Source organism: Rhinopithecus bieti, unplaced genomic scaffold (genome assembly GCF_001698545.2).
Source record: "Rhinopithecus bieti isolate Rb0 unplaced genomic scaffold, ASM169854v2 scaffold_65, whole genome shotgun sequence".
In the NCBI taxonomy this organism is placed as follows: Eukaryota; Metazoa; Chordata; class Mammalia; order Primates; family Cercopithecidae; genus Rhinopithecus; species Rhinopithecus bieti.
Window position 1 is genome coordinate 2,463,175 of NW_016803344.1, and position 20,682 is coordinate 2,483,856.

Genomic DNA, 20,682 nt, shown 5'->3' on the forward strand with positions numbered 1-20,682 from the left:
AAAAAAAAAAAAAAAAAAAAAAGGAGTAATTCCATCTGATTAAGAGTATCATCATGAAAAAATCAGTTGATGGTGAAATTTGACTATGTCCTGAATATTAGATGATGTTATGAAATTATTATTAATTTTGTTAGAGGTGACTGTACTGCTGACTAAACATGCAGGTATTCCCAGATTGAACTTAATGCTTTAGTTCTCATGAATTAATAATTAAAATTATGCTTCTATAGGAGTGGGTTAAAAGTTGCACAGATGAGCTGATTCATGTAGAACCATTGTCTGTGGCCACTCCGCGGACCTCAGGAAGAGGGACCCCAGAGCTCTCCAACTGCACCAACTTTACAAGTTTATGTGTCGGGTGATCCTTTTCCTGCTTCTCCCAATGATTGTTGTATCTTGTAGAAAAAGAGAGAGAACGAATGGATGAAAATGGATTGTCTTTGTAGAGCCGCAGTCGGGTCTTGAGTGTATTGTTCTTACGGGGGATCCGGAGCTAACAGGGTGATTACAGAGCAGCCGGTGCCTGTGAGGAGAGGTTGATGTCTGTTTCTGTTCAGCTGGCTGCCCGGATCCTGGAGGCACACCAGAACGTGGCCCAGATGCCCCTGGTCGAAGCCAAGTTGCGGTTCATCCAGGCATGGCAGTCACTGCCTGAGTTCGGCCTCACCTACTACCTTGTCAGGTGATTACAATGTTCACTTGTTTCTCATGCTTTCCATTCAATTTTAAGTGGCTTTTGGGGAGCCCCAGTTTTCTCATTTAGTGTAGAATATAGAACGCTTTTTATTTGAGAATATTGCCCTTTTACAAATAGCCCTGATACTTTGGGCTGCTCATAAACATTTTCCATACCTTCTAAGTGCCAACACCCCTGAAACTCAGCTAGATGTGGGAAAGGAAATTTTAAAAGGAGGTTCTTTTAGGATAACTACATTTCCAAAACCAGACGGTAAACATCACATATTGATTTTATGAAATCTGTAACTTCTTTTTTTTTTTTTTTCAAGAGATCGGGGTTGGGGGCGTCTCGCTTTGCACCCAGGCTGGTCTCGAACTCCTGATCTCCAGCAGTCCTCCCACCTCAGCCTCCCAAAGCGCTGAGTTTACAGGCATGAGCCACCACACCTGGCTATGACTTTCTTTCATGTCAGCTTTCTCATTTTTATGTCTCATACTGTGTCTTGTGGTGTGGCTTTGCAGAATTTTTAGGTTTTTAGAGAGGCCCCAGCAAGCTCTGTCTTATTTCTACCCAGCTTTATCAGGTAGCAACCCTGTTCTCCCTGGTCTCTGAAGATTTCTGGATCTGAAGGATGCATACGAGGTCCATCTATTGCCCCCAGAAAGATAGCTTAAGTGACTTGTCCAAGTTCACCCCGTAGTCCAGGGCACACCTTGGCATAATGAGTCCTCATTTGTTATCCCTGCCCAGCACTATGGCTCTGCCCCACTGTATACAATGGATGGTTTCCCAAAACATATCCACGAGCATGCTTGTAAATCAGATTACATTTTTCAGTTCAGTAAAGAAGACTGATGCTTAAGCAAAATCTACACCCAATCCTGCAGTACAGCAAATACTGTCACTTTCTCGTCTTATAATCTGGGGGTGGGAAAATTGGTTTGTATTTTAAGTGTTCACAGTTTTGTTTTCTTGGCCCTTTCCAAAGACTCCATTTCTCCATTACTACTAACAGGGGAGTCTATTCAGAATTTCCAGCCAGGCATGGCGGCTCACACCTGTAATTCTAGCACTTTAGGAGGCCAAAGTGAGCGGATTGCCTGAGCTCAAGAGTTCAAGACTACCCTGGGCAACATGGCAAAACCCCATCTCTACTAAAAACACAAACAACTTAGCTGGGCGTAGTGGTGTGCAGCTGTAGTCCCAGCTACTCAGGAGGCTGAGGCACTAGAATTACTTGAACCTGGGAGGTGGAGGTTGCAGTAAGCTGAGGTCGTGCCACTGTACTCCAGCCTAGATGACACAGTGAGACTGTCTCTAAAACAAAAACAAAACAACAAAAGAAAATGGACTTTCCTATTCACTGAAATCTCTCATTTAACATCAGTCCCCAACGTTTGTCCCAAACAAGCAACTTCTTCTGCTTTACTTACTCCAACAAAAGAGTGAGGAAGGGCAGAGTTGTACTGGATCCCCACTATGTGTGTGCATACATGTCCATGTGCAGCCACACACAGACACACACACACACACACACACACCCCTACCTGTAACCCTGAAGTCAAGCCCGCATAGTGAAAACCACAAAAATACTTGAACTGACCAGGCCCAGCTTTCAGTCGCACCTCTGCCTCTGCTAGTTCTGTGGCCTGGGTATTTTTGTTGCCCTCCCCAAGCCACAGCTTCTCCATGTGTTCGATGGGCATTCCAAACCTACTGTGTTGAGAGAATCCAGTGCAGCCTGCAAGCAAAGTGCCTGATAGGTGGTGAAGCGTGAGGTGGGCCTGAATAAGTTTCTGGTGACAACTCCTCCTTTACCAGCTATTTCCCCTCTGCGCCCCCCTCTATCTCTAACACCTGTTTATGGAGGTGAGGCTTTGAGGCAGCGGCCCCAGGTATGGCAAAGATCTGCTTTTTCCAAGGCCAGAGTCAAAGGCTGGAGCAGCCCTGCTATGTATAAGATGGCTGGCAGAATCAGGATCTGCTGATATCCGAGAAACCTAGGTCTTTGCTTCACCGCTCCCTGGATAATGGAGAGCAGCCCAGGGAATTCCCATAGGTTAAACAGAAGCAGGTGGAGTAAGAAGCGGGTTAACTTCTGATATTAAGCATTAAGGTGGTGAAATGAAGGAAAAAAGTGGAGTAAATTTTAATCAAGGGTGACATGCAGAAGATAAGAATGATGTGAAAAGTGACATATTCAGCTGGGATTTTTTTTTTTAATTATGCTTTTCTGTCTCCTGCAACATCAATTTTCACATCAGTATCCCCTTCTTGCATCCCCCTCCAGCTGCCGTCCCTAAAACTTCTTGAATGTATTGTACTTACCCACTACCTCCAATTCCTTTCTTCCATTCTCTCAATCACGGCTCACTATAACCTCAAACTCCTGGGCTCACGTGATCCTCTCACCTCAGCCTCCCAAGTAGCTGTGACTTGTGAGCCACCACACCTAGCTAACTTTCTTTTAGGAGATGGGATCTCACTGTGTTACCCAGGCTGCTCTCAATCTCTTGGCCTCAAGTAATCCTCTTGCCTCAGCCTCCCAGAGTGCTGGGATTTCAGGTGTGAACCACCGCACCCAGCCAGGCCTCAGTCCTTAAAGCATTCCTGGTCTTCCTGCCTCGACCCTGGTCCCCCTAAGTTTTCAACTTAGCAGCCACAGGGATCCTTTTGAAATCTTAAATCAGATTTTGTGAAGTCTCTGCTCAAAACCACCTGGGACAGGTGTGGCGGTTCATGCCTGTAATCCCAGCACTTTGGGAGGCAAAGACAGGAGGACTGCCTGAGTTCGGGAGTTCAAGACTACCCTGGGCAACATAACAAGACCCTGTCTCTAAAACACACACACACACGAAATCTGAAGGATTTCTTATCTCACTCAGAGGAAAAGCCAGATCCTTACAGTGGCCTACAAGACCTTTGCTCTTGAACTCACATTTCTCTCCCCTCCTTCACTGTGTCAGCCACATGGGCCTCCTGGCTGGTCCTTAAGCACATTAAAAAAAAAAAAAAAAAAAAAAAATTTTTTTAAGTGTCTGTGCCCTCTGCCTGGAATACTCTTTCCCCAGATATCCACGTGTCTCACATTCTCATGCATATCCATTTTTTGATCAAATGTCACCTTTTCACTGACCTTGCTGTTTTAAACTGTAGCTACCTCATTGCCAGTATTCCCTGTAGCCCTTCCAACTTTATTTTCTGTCATCTTATCTGGCATATGTACCTCCTACTTATGATCTTCTCCCTCCCACAGTCAGAAATTTTCCATCCATTTAGTTCACTACGATATCTCCCATGCCTAGAAGAGTGCCCTACACAGAGTCCATAGTCATTTTGAATGAATTTATTTGATTCCGTCTTATTTTATTTTTCTGTGATGTCAGTTTTACTTAAAGACCATCTGCAGGATAGCCTTCATTCCTTTTTCATGTTCTCTATATCCCAATAAAAATGCTCCCCTGCAGAAAGTTAATTCTTCATTTTCCATTCCTCTGAAATGATTTAGAAATACTGGTAGTATTTTTAAGAAGTTATATGTGAATGAACATTGTATTATAGGAAGCAGTTGCTTCTCTTAACTAATATTATGATTCTTTTCAGATTTAAAGGAAGCAAAAAAGATGACATTCTGGGAGTTTCATATAACAGGTTGATTAAAATTGATGCAGCCACCGGGATTCCAGTGACAACATGGAGATTCACAAATATCAAACAGTGGAATGTAAACTGGGAAACCCGTCAGGTAAAGTGAAAGCTTTTGCTTTTCAGTGTTGAGCCTATAAACGTGTGTTCCCTCAGAATTGCAGATTATTCTGATTTTTGAAAGGTGTTCTTCTATTTGAGCTAAGAAATCACAAGCATGTGGTAATTGTCTGCTAAAATAATCATATGCAATTCTGGGCACCTTCCTAACAAGCACAGGCCAAATGCTCTTGCATTAGCACTGCAAGTTGGCGTAGTCTCCATGCAGACTGTCAATACAGACAGGTTCTAAAATTACTGAGCAGTTTTATTAATTTTCATTGACTCAGCATAGGATTATATAGGATTTAGGTTGATAATTACTTACCAGAAACTACTGGAGATGTAACTGCTACGCAAAATAAATCCAAAAAAGCCCTCATCTGACTGGCTGCCAAGAAACCCGATTGAGGACTTGAAGATTCAATTGCTCACCTGGAGAGCATTCCAGGCTCAAAAGGGAAAAACTGCTGAAGAAGCAAGTGAGGTCCATAGTGATGACTGAGAAAAGCTTCACCTCTTAAAACCAGGAGCCCTCAAACCCTTAGCCTGTGTTACAGCCTCCCATCATCTCCCATCGTGGGAGCTAAGTTCAGGCCAAGCCTGTATCATGGAAAATTCTAGATGAAGTTAGAGGCACCTTAGCATCCTGCCGCTAATTTAAAACATTCTGCCCAGTGCTTTGGGAGGCCAAGGTGGGAGGATCACTTGAGGCCGGGAGTTCGAGACCAGCCTGGGCAACATATTGAGACCCTGTCTCTACAGAAAATTAAAAAATAAAAAATAAAAAAGGCGAACTAGCCAGGTGTGATGGCGTGCACCTGTAGTTTCAGCTACTCAGCCAGGGAGGATCACTTGAGGTTCGAGGTTACAGTGACCTATGATTGTGCCACTGCACTCCAGCCTGGGTAACAAAGCAAGACCCTGTTTCATTCATTTTTGAATTAATTAAAACATTCCGATGGTGCTGATATAGTCTCAATCTTCCCTCATTCCTTTGGCATTCTCATTTTCCAATAGAAAGTAGAGGGATGGTAAGAGACTCACACATTTGTTAAGAACCCTGACTTCCTCTCAGCAGTATTGATACCCATCTGGGTGCTTATTTGTAAAATCAGGTTCAGAGATTAGATGACCTCTAAGGCAGTAGCTCTAAAGCCTTGATGCATATAAGGATCACCTGGGGAGCTTTCAAATACCACTGCCCAGAACACATCCAAGGCCAGTTAAATCTGAATCTCTGGGAGGAGGAGCGAGGTATTAATAATTTTTAAAGGTCCACAAGTGATTTCAATGGGCAGCCAAGGTTGAGAACCAGCAAAGTCTCTAAGTCTTTCTTCTAGTGCTTAGAGTTTATGACTTTCAGCTAGGAAAGGGTTCGGGGCAGTGGCTATAAGAAAATTCAGGCAGACTTTTATTATTCATTGAAGAGCCTGCAGGCCGGTGCAGTGGCTCACGCCTGTAATCCCAACACTTTGGGAGTCCGAGGCGTGGATCACTTGAGGTCAGGAGTTCAAGACCAGCCTGGCCAACATGGTGAAACCGCGTCTCTACTGAAAATACAAAAATTAGCCGGGTATGGTGGCGCACACCTGTAATTCCAACTACTTGGGAGGCTGAGGCATGAGAATCGCCTGAACCTAGGAGGCAGAGGTTGCAGTGGCCTGAGATTGTGCCACTATACTCCAGCCTATGTGACAGAGAGAGACTCCATCTCAAAAAAAATAAATAAAAATAAAGTGCCTGCAAAGCACCCTGCTCCCCAACATAGGGAATGCTTGGGCAAAATCCTTATATCTAATCTATACACAGAGAATGTGTTGGGAGTTTTTTAAACCAGATGTGCAGCAAAGTCGACACCACCAGAGGGCGCAAAGAGAGCAAAGATGTTTTCTGGAAGTGTTTAATGGAAGTGATGGTTTTCCGTGCGTTTCAGGGGGATATCCATCTGTCATCCACCTCAGCAGCCCTCAGCTCCAGGGGCCAGTCCAACACAGCGCCACTTTCTCATCATTCCTTGTCAGAGTTTAAGCTTCTCTGTGCCTTCCTCTTCCAGGTGGTCATCGAGTTTGACCAAAACGTCTTTACTGCATTCACCTGCCTGAGTGCAGATTGCAAGATTGTGCATGAGTACATTGGCGGCTACATTTTCTTATCTACCCGCTCCAAGGACCAGAACGAAACACTCGACGAGGACTTGTTCCACAAATTGACCGGCGGTCAGGATTGAAGCAAGCATGCGTGCTTGGCTCACACCAACAGGGCAAGCCAAAGGCGCCCCTCCCCGGAGGGATGGGATCCATAACTTCCCCAGCATGTAGATACTGAACTAACAGACAACATACATTCGCCGCTGGTCACCCAGGTCCTCACCTCATCCAAACCCACTGCTGGCACATCCCTTTCCTTACTTTGCCCTGTGCTACCAGCCATGGAAGGAGCCTCTCTTGTTTTTTCTAGAAGATGGGTGAGCAGGAGAAAAGGAGGTGCCCTAAGATTGCTCTAAGGCCTAGTATATGGTTACAGTTCTGTGACTTGCAGAACCTGCCAGGTGGATGGCTATAAGTATCCTTGTCCTGATCTGTCTCATTACTAAGTCAGTGGAGAAGACAGAAAGGTAAAAATCACATGAAGAAAGAACAACTCTTATTTCACAAACTCAGGTATGAAACTAAATGCCTGTCCTTCATGGAACTGCTTTTAGTTCCTGTCTTTTCAAAATGGCAGAGGGAGTTCCTACACACACTTTTTCCCTGGAGGCGAAGGTCTGGGGTAGAAAGGGGAGGGGTGGGGCTACCAGGTAGCAGCTGACGACCCAAGGTCAGAGCAGTGGCCCTCAGTGTCATCTGTCCACAGTGATACCTGCCAAGATGACCACTGACCCATATCTGATCTTAGTCATTGATCTCCTCAGGTTTCTTGGGCCACCTGCAATCCCCATTCCATTCCTACAGATCTCTCAGCCACCTGTAAGTCCTTTGTGAAGACGTGGGTAACACAGGGGGACAGGAAAACCCATTTCTCAACCCAGATCCATGTCTCAACTGCTTCTACTCTGGGTTGGGATTCAGGAAGACAGGCACAGTCCTCTCTGTCCATAGAAACACCTGTCAGCGTCAAGGATTCCAGTCAAGTCTCTATCCCAACTGGTCAGGGAGAGAAGGGCAGACCTATTCTCAAAGACCACCATGTCCAAGGTCTGATGGGAAGCGTCCCTCTTACTGCTGGTCTGTGTTCTCCTGGATTTGGGATCTGTGTTGGTATGACTCCTGGCCTTTTCTCTAAAGGCCTTTGGCTTTTGTAAATCATGAGCCAGTAATAGACTTTTTTCTCCCGCTCTGTTTTTTGCTGTGTCATTTCTGCCTTGAGACAGTGCTTGCCTTGAGAGAGTGAGCCAATTAACAGCTGCCTGAATTGTCATTTTCCATTTTGGTTTGTTAGAGGTGGGAGGAGTGGGTTTTGAGGTTAAAAGCAATACCAGAAGTACAGGGAAATATCAGGCAATATTTGATTAGTTTTTCATAGATGTTCTGCCACACAAAGAACTTGGGTTGCAAGGATAAGGCAAAAGCTCCAATCCCATTTCTCAGTTCTCCTAGGATGTACCCCTCAGGGGGCCTGGCCAGAGTTCCGAGGCCCGCAAGCGTCAGCTGTTGCTTTATTTCCCAACAAAGCCTTCTGAGAAGTGAGACCTCAGCAATTCTGGGAGCCACATAGAGACAGACTTGGCAAGGGACCCCCTGGTTCTGAGCCAGTAGCTGCCATCTGGAAATTCCTCTTTTAGCCTCTCCTTAGAGGCGAATGTGAATGAAGCCTCCCAGGAACCCACTGAATTTCTGAGGCCTTGCTTAAAGCTCGGAAGTGGTTTAGGCATTTGGAAAATCTGGTTCACATCATAAAGAACTTGATTTGAAATGTTTTCTATAGAAACAAGTGCTGAGTGTACTGTGTTATACTTGGTGTTGAGCAACGTAACGGTTTTTTTAATATTGAGTGCAAAAGATCACCCAGCTTCCTATGATGAAATTTTAAATTAATGGGCACCTTTCAACATCATTTGCTTCCTTATCTACACTTGATTCAGAAATCTGCATTTTTTTATTCTTTTATATGACTTTTAAGTAAAAGATTTGTATGGACTTGAGTACAGTCCTGTTGTGTCCTCTCCAACCTACTGTCTCCAAAAAGGTGACTGTTTCCTCTATTATGAAAAGGGATTGCAACTCTGAGGTCTAACATGTGTCTCTCCTAACAGCGGCAAAATTCCAGGTCATTCCCTCCCGTGGTGTGGGGAGTGGCAGATTCCGGGAGTCCTCAGAGAGCCACTTAGAAACCTCATTTACCCGCTGGTTTCAACTCCTTTCTCACTGACTTGGTCACAGATTTCCTGGCATATCCTGCCTTATCGTGAGCTCTTTTGTCTCCTTCCAGATCCATATTAAAACACATACACACACACACACACACACACACACACACACACACACACACACACAAACACCAGCAAGCAAAGAAATATCCCCAGCAGCAATAGAACAGCAGAAGCCTCTGATTCTGATGGCTGAATGTTGAGGGCACTTTGCTTTAGTGACATGCAGTTTATAGATATCCCTTTGTGCAATTCTCATGTCAGCCCATAGAGGGTAGAAATGGCTTGCTTCACAAAGGAGAAAGGCTCAGAAGGTGAACTTGCCCAGGGTCACACCGCCTCATAATGAGCAGTGTTTGTCTTAACTCCAGAAGCCACTAAGCTTAACCTGGCAAACTCCACCCTTCCTTCCCCAGCCTTACCCAGCCTTGAAATCCCCCTTACCCCAGCTCCAGAGCAGGCGTTCCCAAGCTCAGGCTCACACCAGGAAGAGAGAACCAGGGGCATTAACAGCAGTTGGCTGTGGGAGGAGAGGCTAGACCAAAAACGTCTGGGAGCCAGGGAAATGAGGTGCTTAGAGCGTTGGGGTTTTTTTCTTTGTTTTGTTTTTTTGTTTTCATTTTTTGAGATGGAGTTTCGCTCTTGTTGCCCAGACTGGAGAGCAATGGCATGATCTTGGCTCATCGCAACCTCCGCCTCTCGGGTTCAAGCGATTCTCCTGCCTCAACCTCCCGAGTAGCTGGGACTATAGGCATGCACCACCACACCTGGCTAATTTTGTATATTTTTTAGTAGAGGCGGGATTTCTCCATGTTGCTCAGGCTAGTCTTAAACTCCTGACCTCAGGTGATCCCCCCACCTCAGCCTCCCAAAGTGCTGAGATTACAGGCGTGAGCCACCACACTTAATTCTGGGAAAGTTTCATTTTTAGTCCCAAGATCAGAAAAGTAAGCAAATGAGGAAGCTTTAATTTGAAAACTCATTTAATACAGGAAGTCAAGATATTTTGTAGTATCTGTCTTTTAAAATCACTTAAAAAAATTTTTTTTAACTCACAAGATTTCTTTTTTGGGGGCTGGACATAGTGGCTCACCTTATAATGCCAGCACTTTGGGAGGCCAAGGCAGAGGCTCACCTGAGCCCAGGAGTTCAAGAACAGCTTGGGCAACATGGCAAGACCACATCTCTACAAAGATTAAAATTAGCTGGGCATGATGGCACATGCCTGTAGCCCCAGCTACTTGGGAGGCTGAGATGAGAGGATCCCTTGAGCCCCAGGAGTTCAAGGTGGTAGTGAGCTATGATCATGCCATCACACTCCAGCCTCAGTGACCCTGTCTCATTAAAAAAAAAAAAAAAGGCTTCTACATTTAGTATCTCTATATTCATTTTTATTATTTTCTCACATAGCGTGACTTTCCTGCCTCCTCCCCTTCCACCCCTGTCACCCCAGAATCTCTCAGTGGTAGGAGAAAGAAGGGGAGCGTTCCTCTTTGTTATTTCACCCATCTTTCCTTCTCATGCACCCTACATCCAAGGACTCTTGAAGTCCGGGGAATCATAATTGGGAAATCTGAAAAGGTGAAGCCCTTGGCCCTCACTTGCATTAAAGCTTTCCAATTCCTTGAACCTCACTGGAGTTGTATGGAAATATTGAGTGCTATCAGAAAGAAGGGAGGCTGGGCGCAGTGGTTCATGACTGTAATCCCAGCACTTTAGGAGGCCGAGGCGAGTGGATCACTTGAGGTCGGGAGTTCAAGACCAACCTGACCAACATGGAGAAACCCTGTCTCTACTAAAAATACAAAATTAGCCAGGCATGCCCGTAATCCCAGCTACTCAGGAGGCTGAGGCAGGAGAATCACTTGAACCCGGGAGGCAGAGGTTGTGGTGAGCTGAGATCACACCATTGTACTCCATCCTGGGTGACAGAGCAAGACTCCATCTCAAAAAATAAAATAAAAATAAATAAATAAATATAGAAAAGAAAAAGCTACCCTGACATTTGCCCACATATTTCATGTTGCATCAAGACTCAGCGATTGGCCGGGTGTGGTGGCTCACATCTGTAATCCCAGCATTTGGGGAAGCCAAGGCGGGAGGATTGCTTGAGCCTAGGAGTTCAAGACTAGCCTGGGCAAAACCAAGACCCTGTCTCTATTGAAAATAATCATGATAATTTTTGTAAAGGCTCAGTTATCTCAGAGGAGTCCCAGTTTTTTAAAAACCTGAATGAGAATGCTCCTGACACCTGTGGGGAAGATACTTTCCACTATAACGATTTACCCCCTTTCTCCAACTCACTGTGTGAGTTCCAAAAACACCCATAATTCCCCATGTGCCTCAGTATCTTCAGTCATTACAGAGGAAAAAATCCTATAACTGCTTCTCCCCAGCCACTGCAAATGACATACGCTGCGTGGGATCTTAACAGGAGAGTGTCTCTCTTCTTCACCCCTGGAAGTTGGCCAGGGAGGCCTCTGGCTGCTCTCTGACATACCTTGGATGGAAAAGTGGACCGTGGAGAGAAGGCAGAGACCTGTGTAAGAGAAGCAGAGGACCTGGGGGAGGGAGGGCCGAATGCCCCAAGCCTGTGCCCTCTGACTCAAGAGATGTGTTGATGGACATAAATGGGACCAGTAACAGGGAAGGCAAATGAGGTTCAAAAATATAGACACCTATGACACCTATATAGACACCACTGGACTCCAGCCTGGTCAACAAAGCACAACTCTGTCTCTAAAAATAAAATTTTGAAATAAGTATATAAATATATACTTATAAAGATATATATATATCTTTATATATATATATGTCTTTAAGGAATATATACTTATAAAGATATATATATATACATCTTTAAGGAAAGAGTAAGGCTTCCAACAAGGGCTGGGGTCAGGAGTTCGAGGCCAGCCTGATCAACATGGTGAAACCCCATCTCTACTAAAAATACAAAAATTAGCCAGGCGTGGTGTTGGGTGCCTGTAATCCCAGCTACTGGGAGGCTGAAGCAGGTGAATCGCTTGACCCTGGGAGGCAGAGGTTGCAGTGAGCCAAGACCATGCCATTGCACTCCAGCCTGCCACCGTCTTGATTTTGGACTTCTAGGCTCCAGAACTGTAAGAGAATAAATTTCTGTTTCAAGCCACAAGGCTTATGGGAATTTGTTACACCAATTCTAGGAAAATAATGCAACCAGAATCTTCACATCTTTAAAAATGGGGATGCTGCCTTTCCACTCTGTCACTGGAAGGAATATGTGAGAGAATGATGCAAAAATGCTTTTAAAACCATAATATGCAATACAAATGTAAAGTGTTATTTTTAACAAGAACATATTTTTAATTAGAAAAGTACTTTATCAGCTTATTTTCAAATAAGTGTGATGGTTTGTGTGACGGTTTGGATCATTGTTGAGCAAATATTTGCTCCCCTCTCCTCTTTTACCGTGGGTAGCATGTACTACCTGCCCGCTTGCTGTTGGGCTTGGCCGTTTGACTTCCTTTGGCCAATGGGATGTTAGTGGACGTGATGTGAGCAGGGGCCTCCACTGTGCTTTTGCAATCCTTTTGTACTCCTGCCTCCACTGTGAGAACAGCATTCCCCAGGTCATCGCCTGAGCCACTGAATGGAATCCATGCAGCAGATCTAAATGGAGTCCACAGCCTGGAGCCAAGCCAAGCTAGATCAGTTGGCCCACAGTTTGTGTGGGAACAAATTCTCGTTATTGTTAGCCACTGAGTTCTGGAGTAGTGTGTTAAGGAGCATCATTGTGGAATAGCTGACTAATGCAGGATGAGATATCCCCAAAAAGGAGAATAAGAAATCGATCCCATTCTAGCATAGCAGTATCCTAAGACACAGCTGATGGCATTTCAGAGTGTGTCTTTCTCATCTTTATACCATCCTGTCTCCTGGTTTTTGTGTTTGTATTTGAATAAGCTATCTATTAAGCCATTTGAAATTCATGGAAATTGGCCAGACACTGGCTCACACCTGTAATACCAGCACTTTGGGAGGCCAAGGCAGGTGGATCACCTGAGGTCAGGAGTTCGAGACCAGCCTGACCAACATGGAGAAACCCCATCTCTACTAAAAATACAAAAATTAGCCGGGTGAGGTAGAGCGCGCCTGTGATCCCAGCTACTTGGGAGGCTGAGACAGGAGAATCACTTGAACTCGGGAGGCAGAGGTTGCAGTGAGCTGAGATCGCGCCAATGTACTTCTCCATCGATTACAGTCCATCTGCACCACAATCAGGTCAAGATATATCCCCCACTCAGGTGTAATAATCTGGGACCTTTGTACCACGCATGTGTTTTCTTCAGAGACTCCGGTGTCTCTCTGCCAACACAACCCCATTATTCCGTCCAGGCCATCAAGTTAAGTAATTTGCCGAATTTCAGGGTGGGTTGACAGATTGCCATAGCAGTCAAATAGGCCCCAGGAGCAACAGGGATACCAAAAGGGTAAGCAGCTTTGCAAACCAATGATAGAGCAAATGAAATTAGCTCCCACCTCTCCAAAAAGCAGTCTCAACAATAATATAGCAAACATTTACATGGCTAAAAGAATTAGAAAGCGCGTGTGTATTAAGGGCTATCACTTTTGTCTCCTATGAGTTCTCTCAATTCATCCCCTAGGTGAGGTAAGTATTATCAGCCCACTGTACAAAGTAGGAAACATGCAGTGGTACAACAGTAAATGTTTACAACTCTGTGGGCTGGGGGAACACTGATTTGCCAATTCCCATGGTGTAAAGATTCCCACCACAGCCAACATGATGTCAGTGGACACAGAGTTGGGAAGAGATGCAAACATCCATCTCTCCAGTGGGGATAAACCAGCTCCAGCACACATTGGAACTGTGCACAGAGAGGTCAAGCAACTTGTCAAAGTCACTCAGCTAGTATGTGGGAATCAAGGATTTGTATGAAAATCTTCTGACTTGAGTGTGCCCCTCAGCACTACTCTTGATTTCCCATGAGAATGGCAAGGCCTCCCGAGCCAAGGACCCTAGATAGTCTTTACTCGTGACAATGTCCTTGAGTTGGTTTTTCTCAGAACATGTTTGAGAAAGACCTACAGAACTCCATAGACACTTTTTTCTTCCAATTACTTTACACTAGGTTTCAAATGCCAAAATAGTGAAAATTTCTGCTAAAAAGTTATCCGATTCCCACTGGGTTGGTCCAATCTGACATTTGCTTGCAAATCTGGGTGAAAGGTGGAGTTAAGAAGGGGAGGAAAGAGTTCTGCCTTTTTCCCGACAGAGACAACACCAAACCAGAGACCTTTTCACCCCTACAACTGGTTGGCCCAACTCCTACTAGTGCATAGCAATCATTGGTGCCAAGGCCCACCAGAGAGAGGTGACTTTTCCTTAGGGACTGAGTTCTGTTTCTAGAGGCTGCATGAAATGCTTTTACCCTGACCTTTTCCTCCTCTTATAAGGTTCTTTTAATCAGGTAGACATCAGGAGAGCAAACAGGCAGCCAACACTTGGCAAGAAGCTGCTGAATCCATTGCATGTAACTCAAGTAAAGTTCACCCTTTTAAGATAAGGGGCTGCACACGTTACTGTGTGTGGGGGTAAGAAACATATGTGGGCACAGTTGGTCAGATATGAGACCACAGGGATTTGTGAGGCGTGCCCTTAGTATTTGCAATTTTGGTTTTTGTTTTGTTTTGTTTTCTTTGAGATGGGGTCTCACTCTGTCACCCAGGCTGGAGTGGAGTAGTGCCATCTCAGCTCACTGCAACCTCCACCTTCTAGGCTCAAGCGATCCTCCCACCTCAGCCTCCCAAGTAACTGAGACCACAGGCACTCACCACCACACCCAGCTAATTTTTTGTATTTTTGGTAGAGACAGGGTTTCACCATGTTACCCAGGCTGGTCTTGAACTCCTGAGCTCAGGCGATCCACTGGCCTCAGCCTCCCAAGATGCTAGGATTACAGGCATGAGCCATCACACCTGGCCATTTATATATGGCATGAGCCAATATGCCATACCTAAAATCAGCTGCCTCAGAACTAAAATCAGCAGATTGCAATTGTGGCCAACACCATTTTTACCTGAAACCATCTTCCCATCTTCCTTGTTAACAGAACTTGATTTGGACTGAATCAATGTGTCCAGATCAGTGATCTGTACTGGTCTGTGCCAATTATCACAATCGTGTTCCCTAACTTATCAGCTTCCTTTGCAGGCTGGTGGGGCCGGGGAGGGGCCGTGGGATCCAATTCTGACCAATGAGGCCTAAGGGGAAGTACACTGTGGAGATTTCTTGGAAAGCTTTTTCTATTCTAACAAAAGGGAAAGTCAGCTGGCTTCACCCTTCACCTTCCTATTCTTCCTGCCTTGAATGTGGATGTGACTTTTTGTTATGTAAGAAAAATAAATGAGTGTATTTAAGCCATTGTTAGGTGGGGTTTCTGTACCTTATAGCTGAACTCACTTCTAACTGGTCGTTGTGAGCAATGAAACAAATGAATTTTCGAGTAATGGAGCAGAGGGTCAACTTGACCCTACAATCTTTAGTTTGACTAATTGAATGAATGGAAACCCAATTGGTAGATAAATATAAAGAGTGTCAGAAGGAGGAGAGGTCAGAGAACACAGATAAGTTTTATTTGGGTGACTCTAAGACCTCAGTCATGCCTGACGTAATAGGATTCTGTGACATATGTGTGGACCTTTGCAATGGAGCTGCTCAGAACATCCTTGGAATCCCCCTTTGGAAATTCTCAGCAAAGCCTGATTCACTACCTCTATAATTTCCTCACTGTTGATGATTTTTCAGTACTTTCATAAGGGTTTGATTTTTTGAAATATCTGAGACTAAGTAAGGTGAATTATGAGATTAGGATAAATAAAATATTTGGGTGAGTGATTTAATAAGTAAACATAATCCTGATAATTGTGGCATGTGTGTGTGCGTGCGTGTATCAGAAACTCCTCCTGAAAGCAATTCCAGAACATGAATCACAAACATGTTTTTAACACTGGAGGCATCATGTGCAAGAAGATTTCACCTACTAAGTAATTTTGCTGAAGACTAACTTTTGCCAGATAATCTTTTTTATCTCCCTTAAGAGTTGGCAATCCAAACATTCTCTCAAGTAAAACAAGCAAGTATTCTCCATGTTCTCAATACTCCTCCCTCAAAAATGGTCTCAGAGTTCTAATCTTGTCCTTTATCAGATTTGCTTTATGAAATTGAATACAATTTCTGCAGCAATAAAATGGAAATAATAGCTTTTGCCTCCCTCCTAAAAGAAGTGTGGTGAACAAGAGTTGGTCAGCAACACCTAGAATGTGGAGTATGTCTCACGGGTTCCATAAATACTTGACATAATTAATAATTGCTAGTAAAGAGATTGTGTTAATATATTATTAAGGATTAATAATCATGTATTATAATCTTTTCAGAAATGACAAAATGTCATCACTATTAAAATCTGCTTCAAAAAAATACCTAATGTTCCAATTCTCTGAGATTACTGTCCTACCCTCTTTTCTTCTCAACCCTTCACATCCACCCATCAGCTGTTGAGCTCACCTGCACATTATCGAGCAGCGTGAAGTCATCCTATGGGAACAGCCTCATCTTTTCACTGTGCACCTGTCCTCACCATGTCTTATTTCCTCCTGTCCCAATGAGGAGTGCCTTCAGAGTATTGTCCCCTTGTGGCCTCTGAAGGACTTTATTCCTGCAGTTTCCTCTTCTCTCTTCTGCATCATTCACCTCTCCCCGCTCCCTGGTGCCTTCTTCTCTAATCTGTAAACATGTTCTGTATCTGTGGGGGGTTTAAGCACGGCTGCAAATTCCTTGACAGTCTTCCCATCAAGAGGGAAGATCTGGCCGGGCACGGTGGCTCACTCTTGTAAAGCCAGTACTTTGGGAAGCCGAGGTGGGTGGATCACTTGAGTTCAGGAGTTCGAGACCAGCCTGGCCAACATGGCAAAACCCTGTCTCTACTAAAAATACAAAAAATTAGTTGGGCATGGTGGCGTGCACCTGTAGTCCCAGCTACTAGAAAGTTTAGGTGGGAGAATCGTTTGAACCCGGGAGGCATTTGCAGTGAGCTGAGGTTGCATCCCCATCAAGGTGCCAGGCATGTGAGTGAAGCCACCTTGAGCCCTCAAAATCAGCCCTTTCAACAGCTGAATACCACCAATGACCCCAGTCCATGCTGCATGGAGCAAAACAATCATCTAGGGGGTCGCTAACCAAATTCCTAACCCACAAAATCATGGAATCGAATACAGCAGGTCCTCAAATCATATTGTTTTATTCAATATCATTTTCTTATAACGTTGATGAGAAAACAAAATTGGTCCACTGTCTCTGTGAAGTTTGCAGGTTGTTCCCAGGTCTACCTGGATTTTCTCCAGACATTCTGGTTTCCTTCCACATCTCAAAGCTGTGCATATCAAGTTCATTGGTGTGTCTACATGGTTCAAGGTTGAGTGAGTATTTATGTGTGTGTGAGCGCACCCTGCAATGGGATGGCATCCTGCCCAGGGCTGGTTCCAGCCTTGCACCCTGAGTTGCTAGGATAGGCTCCGGCCACCTGCTACCCTGAACTGGAATAAGCAGGTAAATAATTATCTTACTTGTTTTTATTAATCTTTCTTAAATATAAAATATATGTATAACTCACATTTATTTTATTTTATTTATTATTTTGAGATGGAGTCTCGCCCTGTCACCCGGGTTGGAGTGCAATGGCACAATCTTGGCTCACTGCAACCTCCGCCTCCCAGGTTCAAGTGATTCTCCTGCCTCAGCCTCCCAAGCAGCCAGGATTACAGGCGCATGCCACCACGCCCAGGTAATTTCTTGTATTTTTAGTAGAGACGGAGTTTCAGTATGTTGACCGGACTGGTCTCAAACTCCTGACCTCGTGATCTGCCCGCCTCAGCCTCCCAAAGTGCTGGAATTACAGGTGTGAGCCACCACACCAGGCCATTTATTTTAACATTTAACATTAGAAGTGTTTTGGTCTTTATTTATACATTTGGTGACCACAGGAACTTAACTCTTGTTTATATCGATTCACCTGTAGTAAAATTGGTTTCATTACACATAGCTTCATTTAAAGTCACAGTTTCCAAGAACCTATCAACAATGTTAAGTGACGACGTACTGAATAATGACTTGTTTTAAGCCACTAAGTTTTGGGATACTTGTTAGCAAGAAATAACCACAACAATGTCCCCTACCTTAAGCAGTTTTTAAATTCTACCATGTCCTATTTTTCTGCTCCATCTCACTGCAGAACTTCTCCAGAGAGTTAAGAAGGCTAACACACTTTCCCGTGTTCTAACTCACTCCCCTCCTGCTTCAGTCTCAACCCCTCAGTAGACCCTGCCCTTGTCCAGGTCATAAATTTCTCCTCTTATTTAGTCTCTAAAAACCTGATCAGCCATGCTCTCCTCAGTGAAACACAGGCCTCTCCCCTTTCACGACACCAAACTTTCCTGAGTTTTCTTCTACCTCCCTGACTGCTCCTTCTCATCCCCCTCAGCTCATTCCTCCCACTCTGCCCACCTTCAAAGGATAGAATGATAGCTTAATCTCCTTCTCTTCTGTCTCTATTCACATTCCCTAGATGACCTCAATCCCGTCTATTGGCTCTAAGCACCACCTCACGCTGATGCCTCCCAAATGTAGTCCCAGCTCTCCCCTGAATTCCAGAACTGGAAGGCCGATTGTCTCCTCAACGTTTCCTTTGGAGACCTGACAGACATCTCAAAACTTCACATGGCCAAAACGAGCCTGTGGTTTCGCTACCCCTCATAGGTTGCTCTCTCGGATTCCTCTATCCCAGGAAATAGCATCTCAATCCAGCCAGTTCTCAGCCAAAAGTCTAAGGATCCTCCTTCATGCCTTCTTTCCTCTCATCCCTCATGTATTAGTTTATTGAGGCTGCTTTAACAAATTATCACAAATTTGATGGCTGAAACCAACCCACAATATTTGATATGGTTTGGATTTGTGTCCCCATCCGAAACCCATGTTAAGTTGTAATCCTCAATATTGGAGGTGGGACCTGGTGGGAGGTGATTGGATCATGGGGGCGGATTTCCCCCTTTGGTACTGTTCTCACGATTGAGTTCTCACCAGATCTGGTTGTTTGGATGTGTGTGTCACCTCCACACTCTCTCGCGTCCTCCTTCTCCAGCGTTGTGAAGATGCTTGCTCCTCCTTTGCCTTCCGCCTTGAGTAAAAGCTCCCTGAGGCCTCTTCAGTCATGCTTCCTGTACAGCCTGTGGAACCATAAGCCAACTAAACCTCTTTTCTTTGTAAATTACCCAGTCTCAGGTATGTCTTTATAGCAGTGTGAGAATGAACCAACACAATACTGTTCAGCCATAAAAAGGAATAACATCTTGATACGTGCTGCAACATGGATCAACCCTGAAAATTATGCTTAGTCAAGCCAGAGACCAAAGGACAAATATTGTATGATACTACTTATAGGAGGTACTTAGTATAGGCAAATAGAGACAGAAAGTAGAACAGAGGTTACCAAGGGTTGGGGGAAAGAGGGAGTTATTGTTTCACTAGTACAGAGTTTTTGTTGGGGATGATGAAAATGTTTCAGATATAGATAGTGGTGATGGTTACCTAATATCTTTGTGAATATATTTAATGCCACTGGAGTGCACACCTGACAAATGGTTTAAATGATAAATATTATGTCATTACAGTTTACCACAATAAAAGTAACAACAACAACATACACATTCATCGTGTCAAAGTTCTGGAAGGGAGAATCCTGAAATCAGTTTCACTGGGCCAAAGTCAAGGTGTCACCAGGGCCACACATCCTCCAGAGGACCCTATCCACTTCCTTGCTTTTTCCAGTTTGAGAACGGCATTCCTTGCATTCCATGGTCCCTTTCTCTATCTTCAAAGTCATCCATGTAGCATCTTCCTTTGGTTTTTGTTGTTGTTGTTGCTGTTTTATTTTTCTGAGAAAGGGTCTCGCACCATCACCCAGGCTGGGAGTGCAGTGCAATCACAGCTTGCTGCAGCTTCAGCCTCCCACTTCAGCCTCCTAAGTAGCTGGAACCACAGGCATTTACCACCATGCCTGGCTAATTTTTAAGCTTTTTGTACAGACAGGGTCTCTCTCTGTTACCCAGGCTGTTTCTGTTACCCAGGTTACTCCTGGGCTCAAGCAATCCTCCCACCTTAGCCTCCCAAAATATTGGGATTGCAGGCATAAGCCACCATGCCCGGCCTTCCTTCTGTCTTCACATTGCCTTCTCTGTAGTAAGATCTCCCTCTTCCTTCCTCTTACAAGAATAGTAGTGATTACAGGACAGACGGGGTGCCTCACACCTATAATCCCAGCACTTTGGAGGGCTGATATGGGCAGATCACCTGAGGTCTCGAGACCAGCCTGACCAACATGGAGAAACCCTGTCTCTATTAAAAATACAAAATTAGCTGGGCATGGTGGCACATGCCTGTAATCCCAGCTACTCGGGAGGCTGAGGCAGGAGAATCGCTTGAACCTGGAAGGTGGAGGTTATGGTGAGCCGAGATTGTGCCATTGCACTCCAGCCTGGGCAACAAGAGCAAAATACTCTCTCAAAAAAAAAGAAAAAAACAAAAAGAACAGTAGCGATTATATTCAGGGCCCACAGGGATAATCCAGGATAATCACCTCATTCAGGGTCTTTAATCATATACGCAAAGTTCCTTTTGCTATATAACATTTACATGTTCCAGGGACTAACACATGGATATCTTTGGGGACTATTTATTCAGCCTAACACACCTCACTTCCAATCCACCAACAGATCCTATTGGTTCTACTTTCAAACCATATTTCTTTTTTTTTTTTTTTTTTTTTTTTTTTTTTTTTTT

The 20,682-nt window shown here is 44.5% G+C and overlaps 1 protein-coding gene across 6 annotated transcripts in view; it reads left to right on the forward strand.

The window, feature by feature from the left end:
- The window catches only part of FERMT1 (FERM domain containing kindlin 1), a 54,693-nt gene extending 46,131 nt beyond the window's left edge, over nucleotides 1-8,562 (forward strand). For 4 of the 6 annotated variants that reach the window (XM_017877672.1, XM_017877663.1, XM_017877691.1 and 1 more), the window contains 3 exons: nucleotides 558-682; nucleotides 4,283-4,424; nucleotides 6,480-6,734. In XM_017877672.1, coding sequence (XP_017733161.1) covers nucleotides 558-682; nucleotides 4,283-4,424; nucleotides 6,480-6,653 — 441 coding nt within the window. In that variant the 3' untranslated portion in view covers nucleotides 6,654-6,734. The other 2 variants (XM_017877654.1, XM_017877702.1) reach the window with 2 other exon arrangements.
- Nucleotides 8,563-20,682: the final 12,120 nt, after the last annotated feature.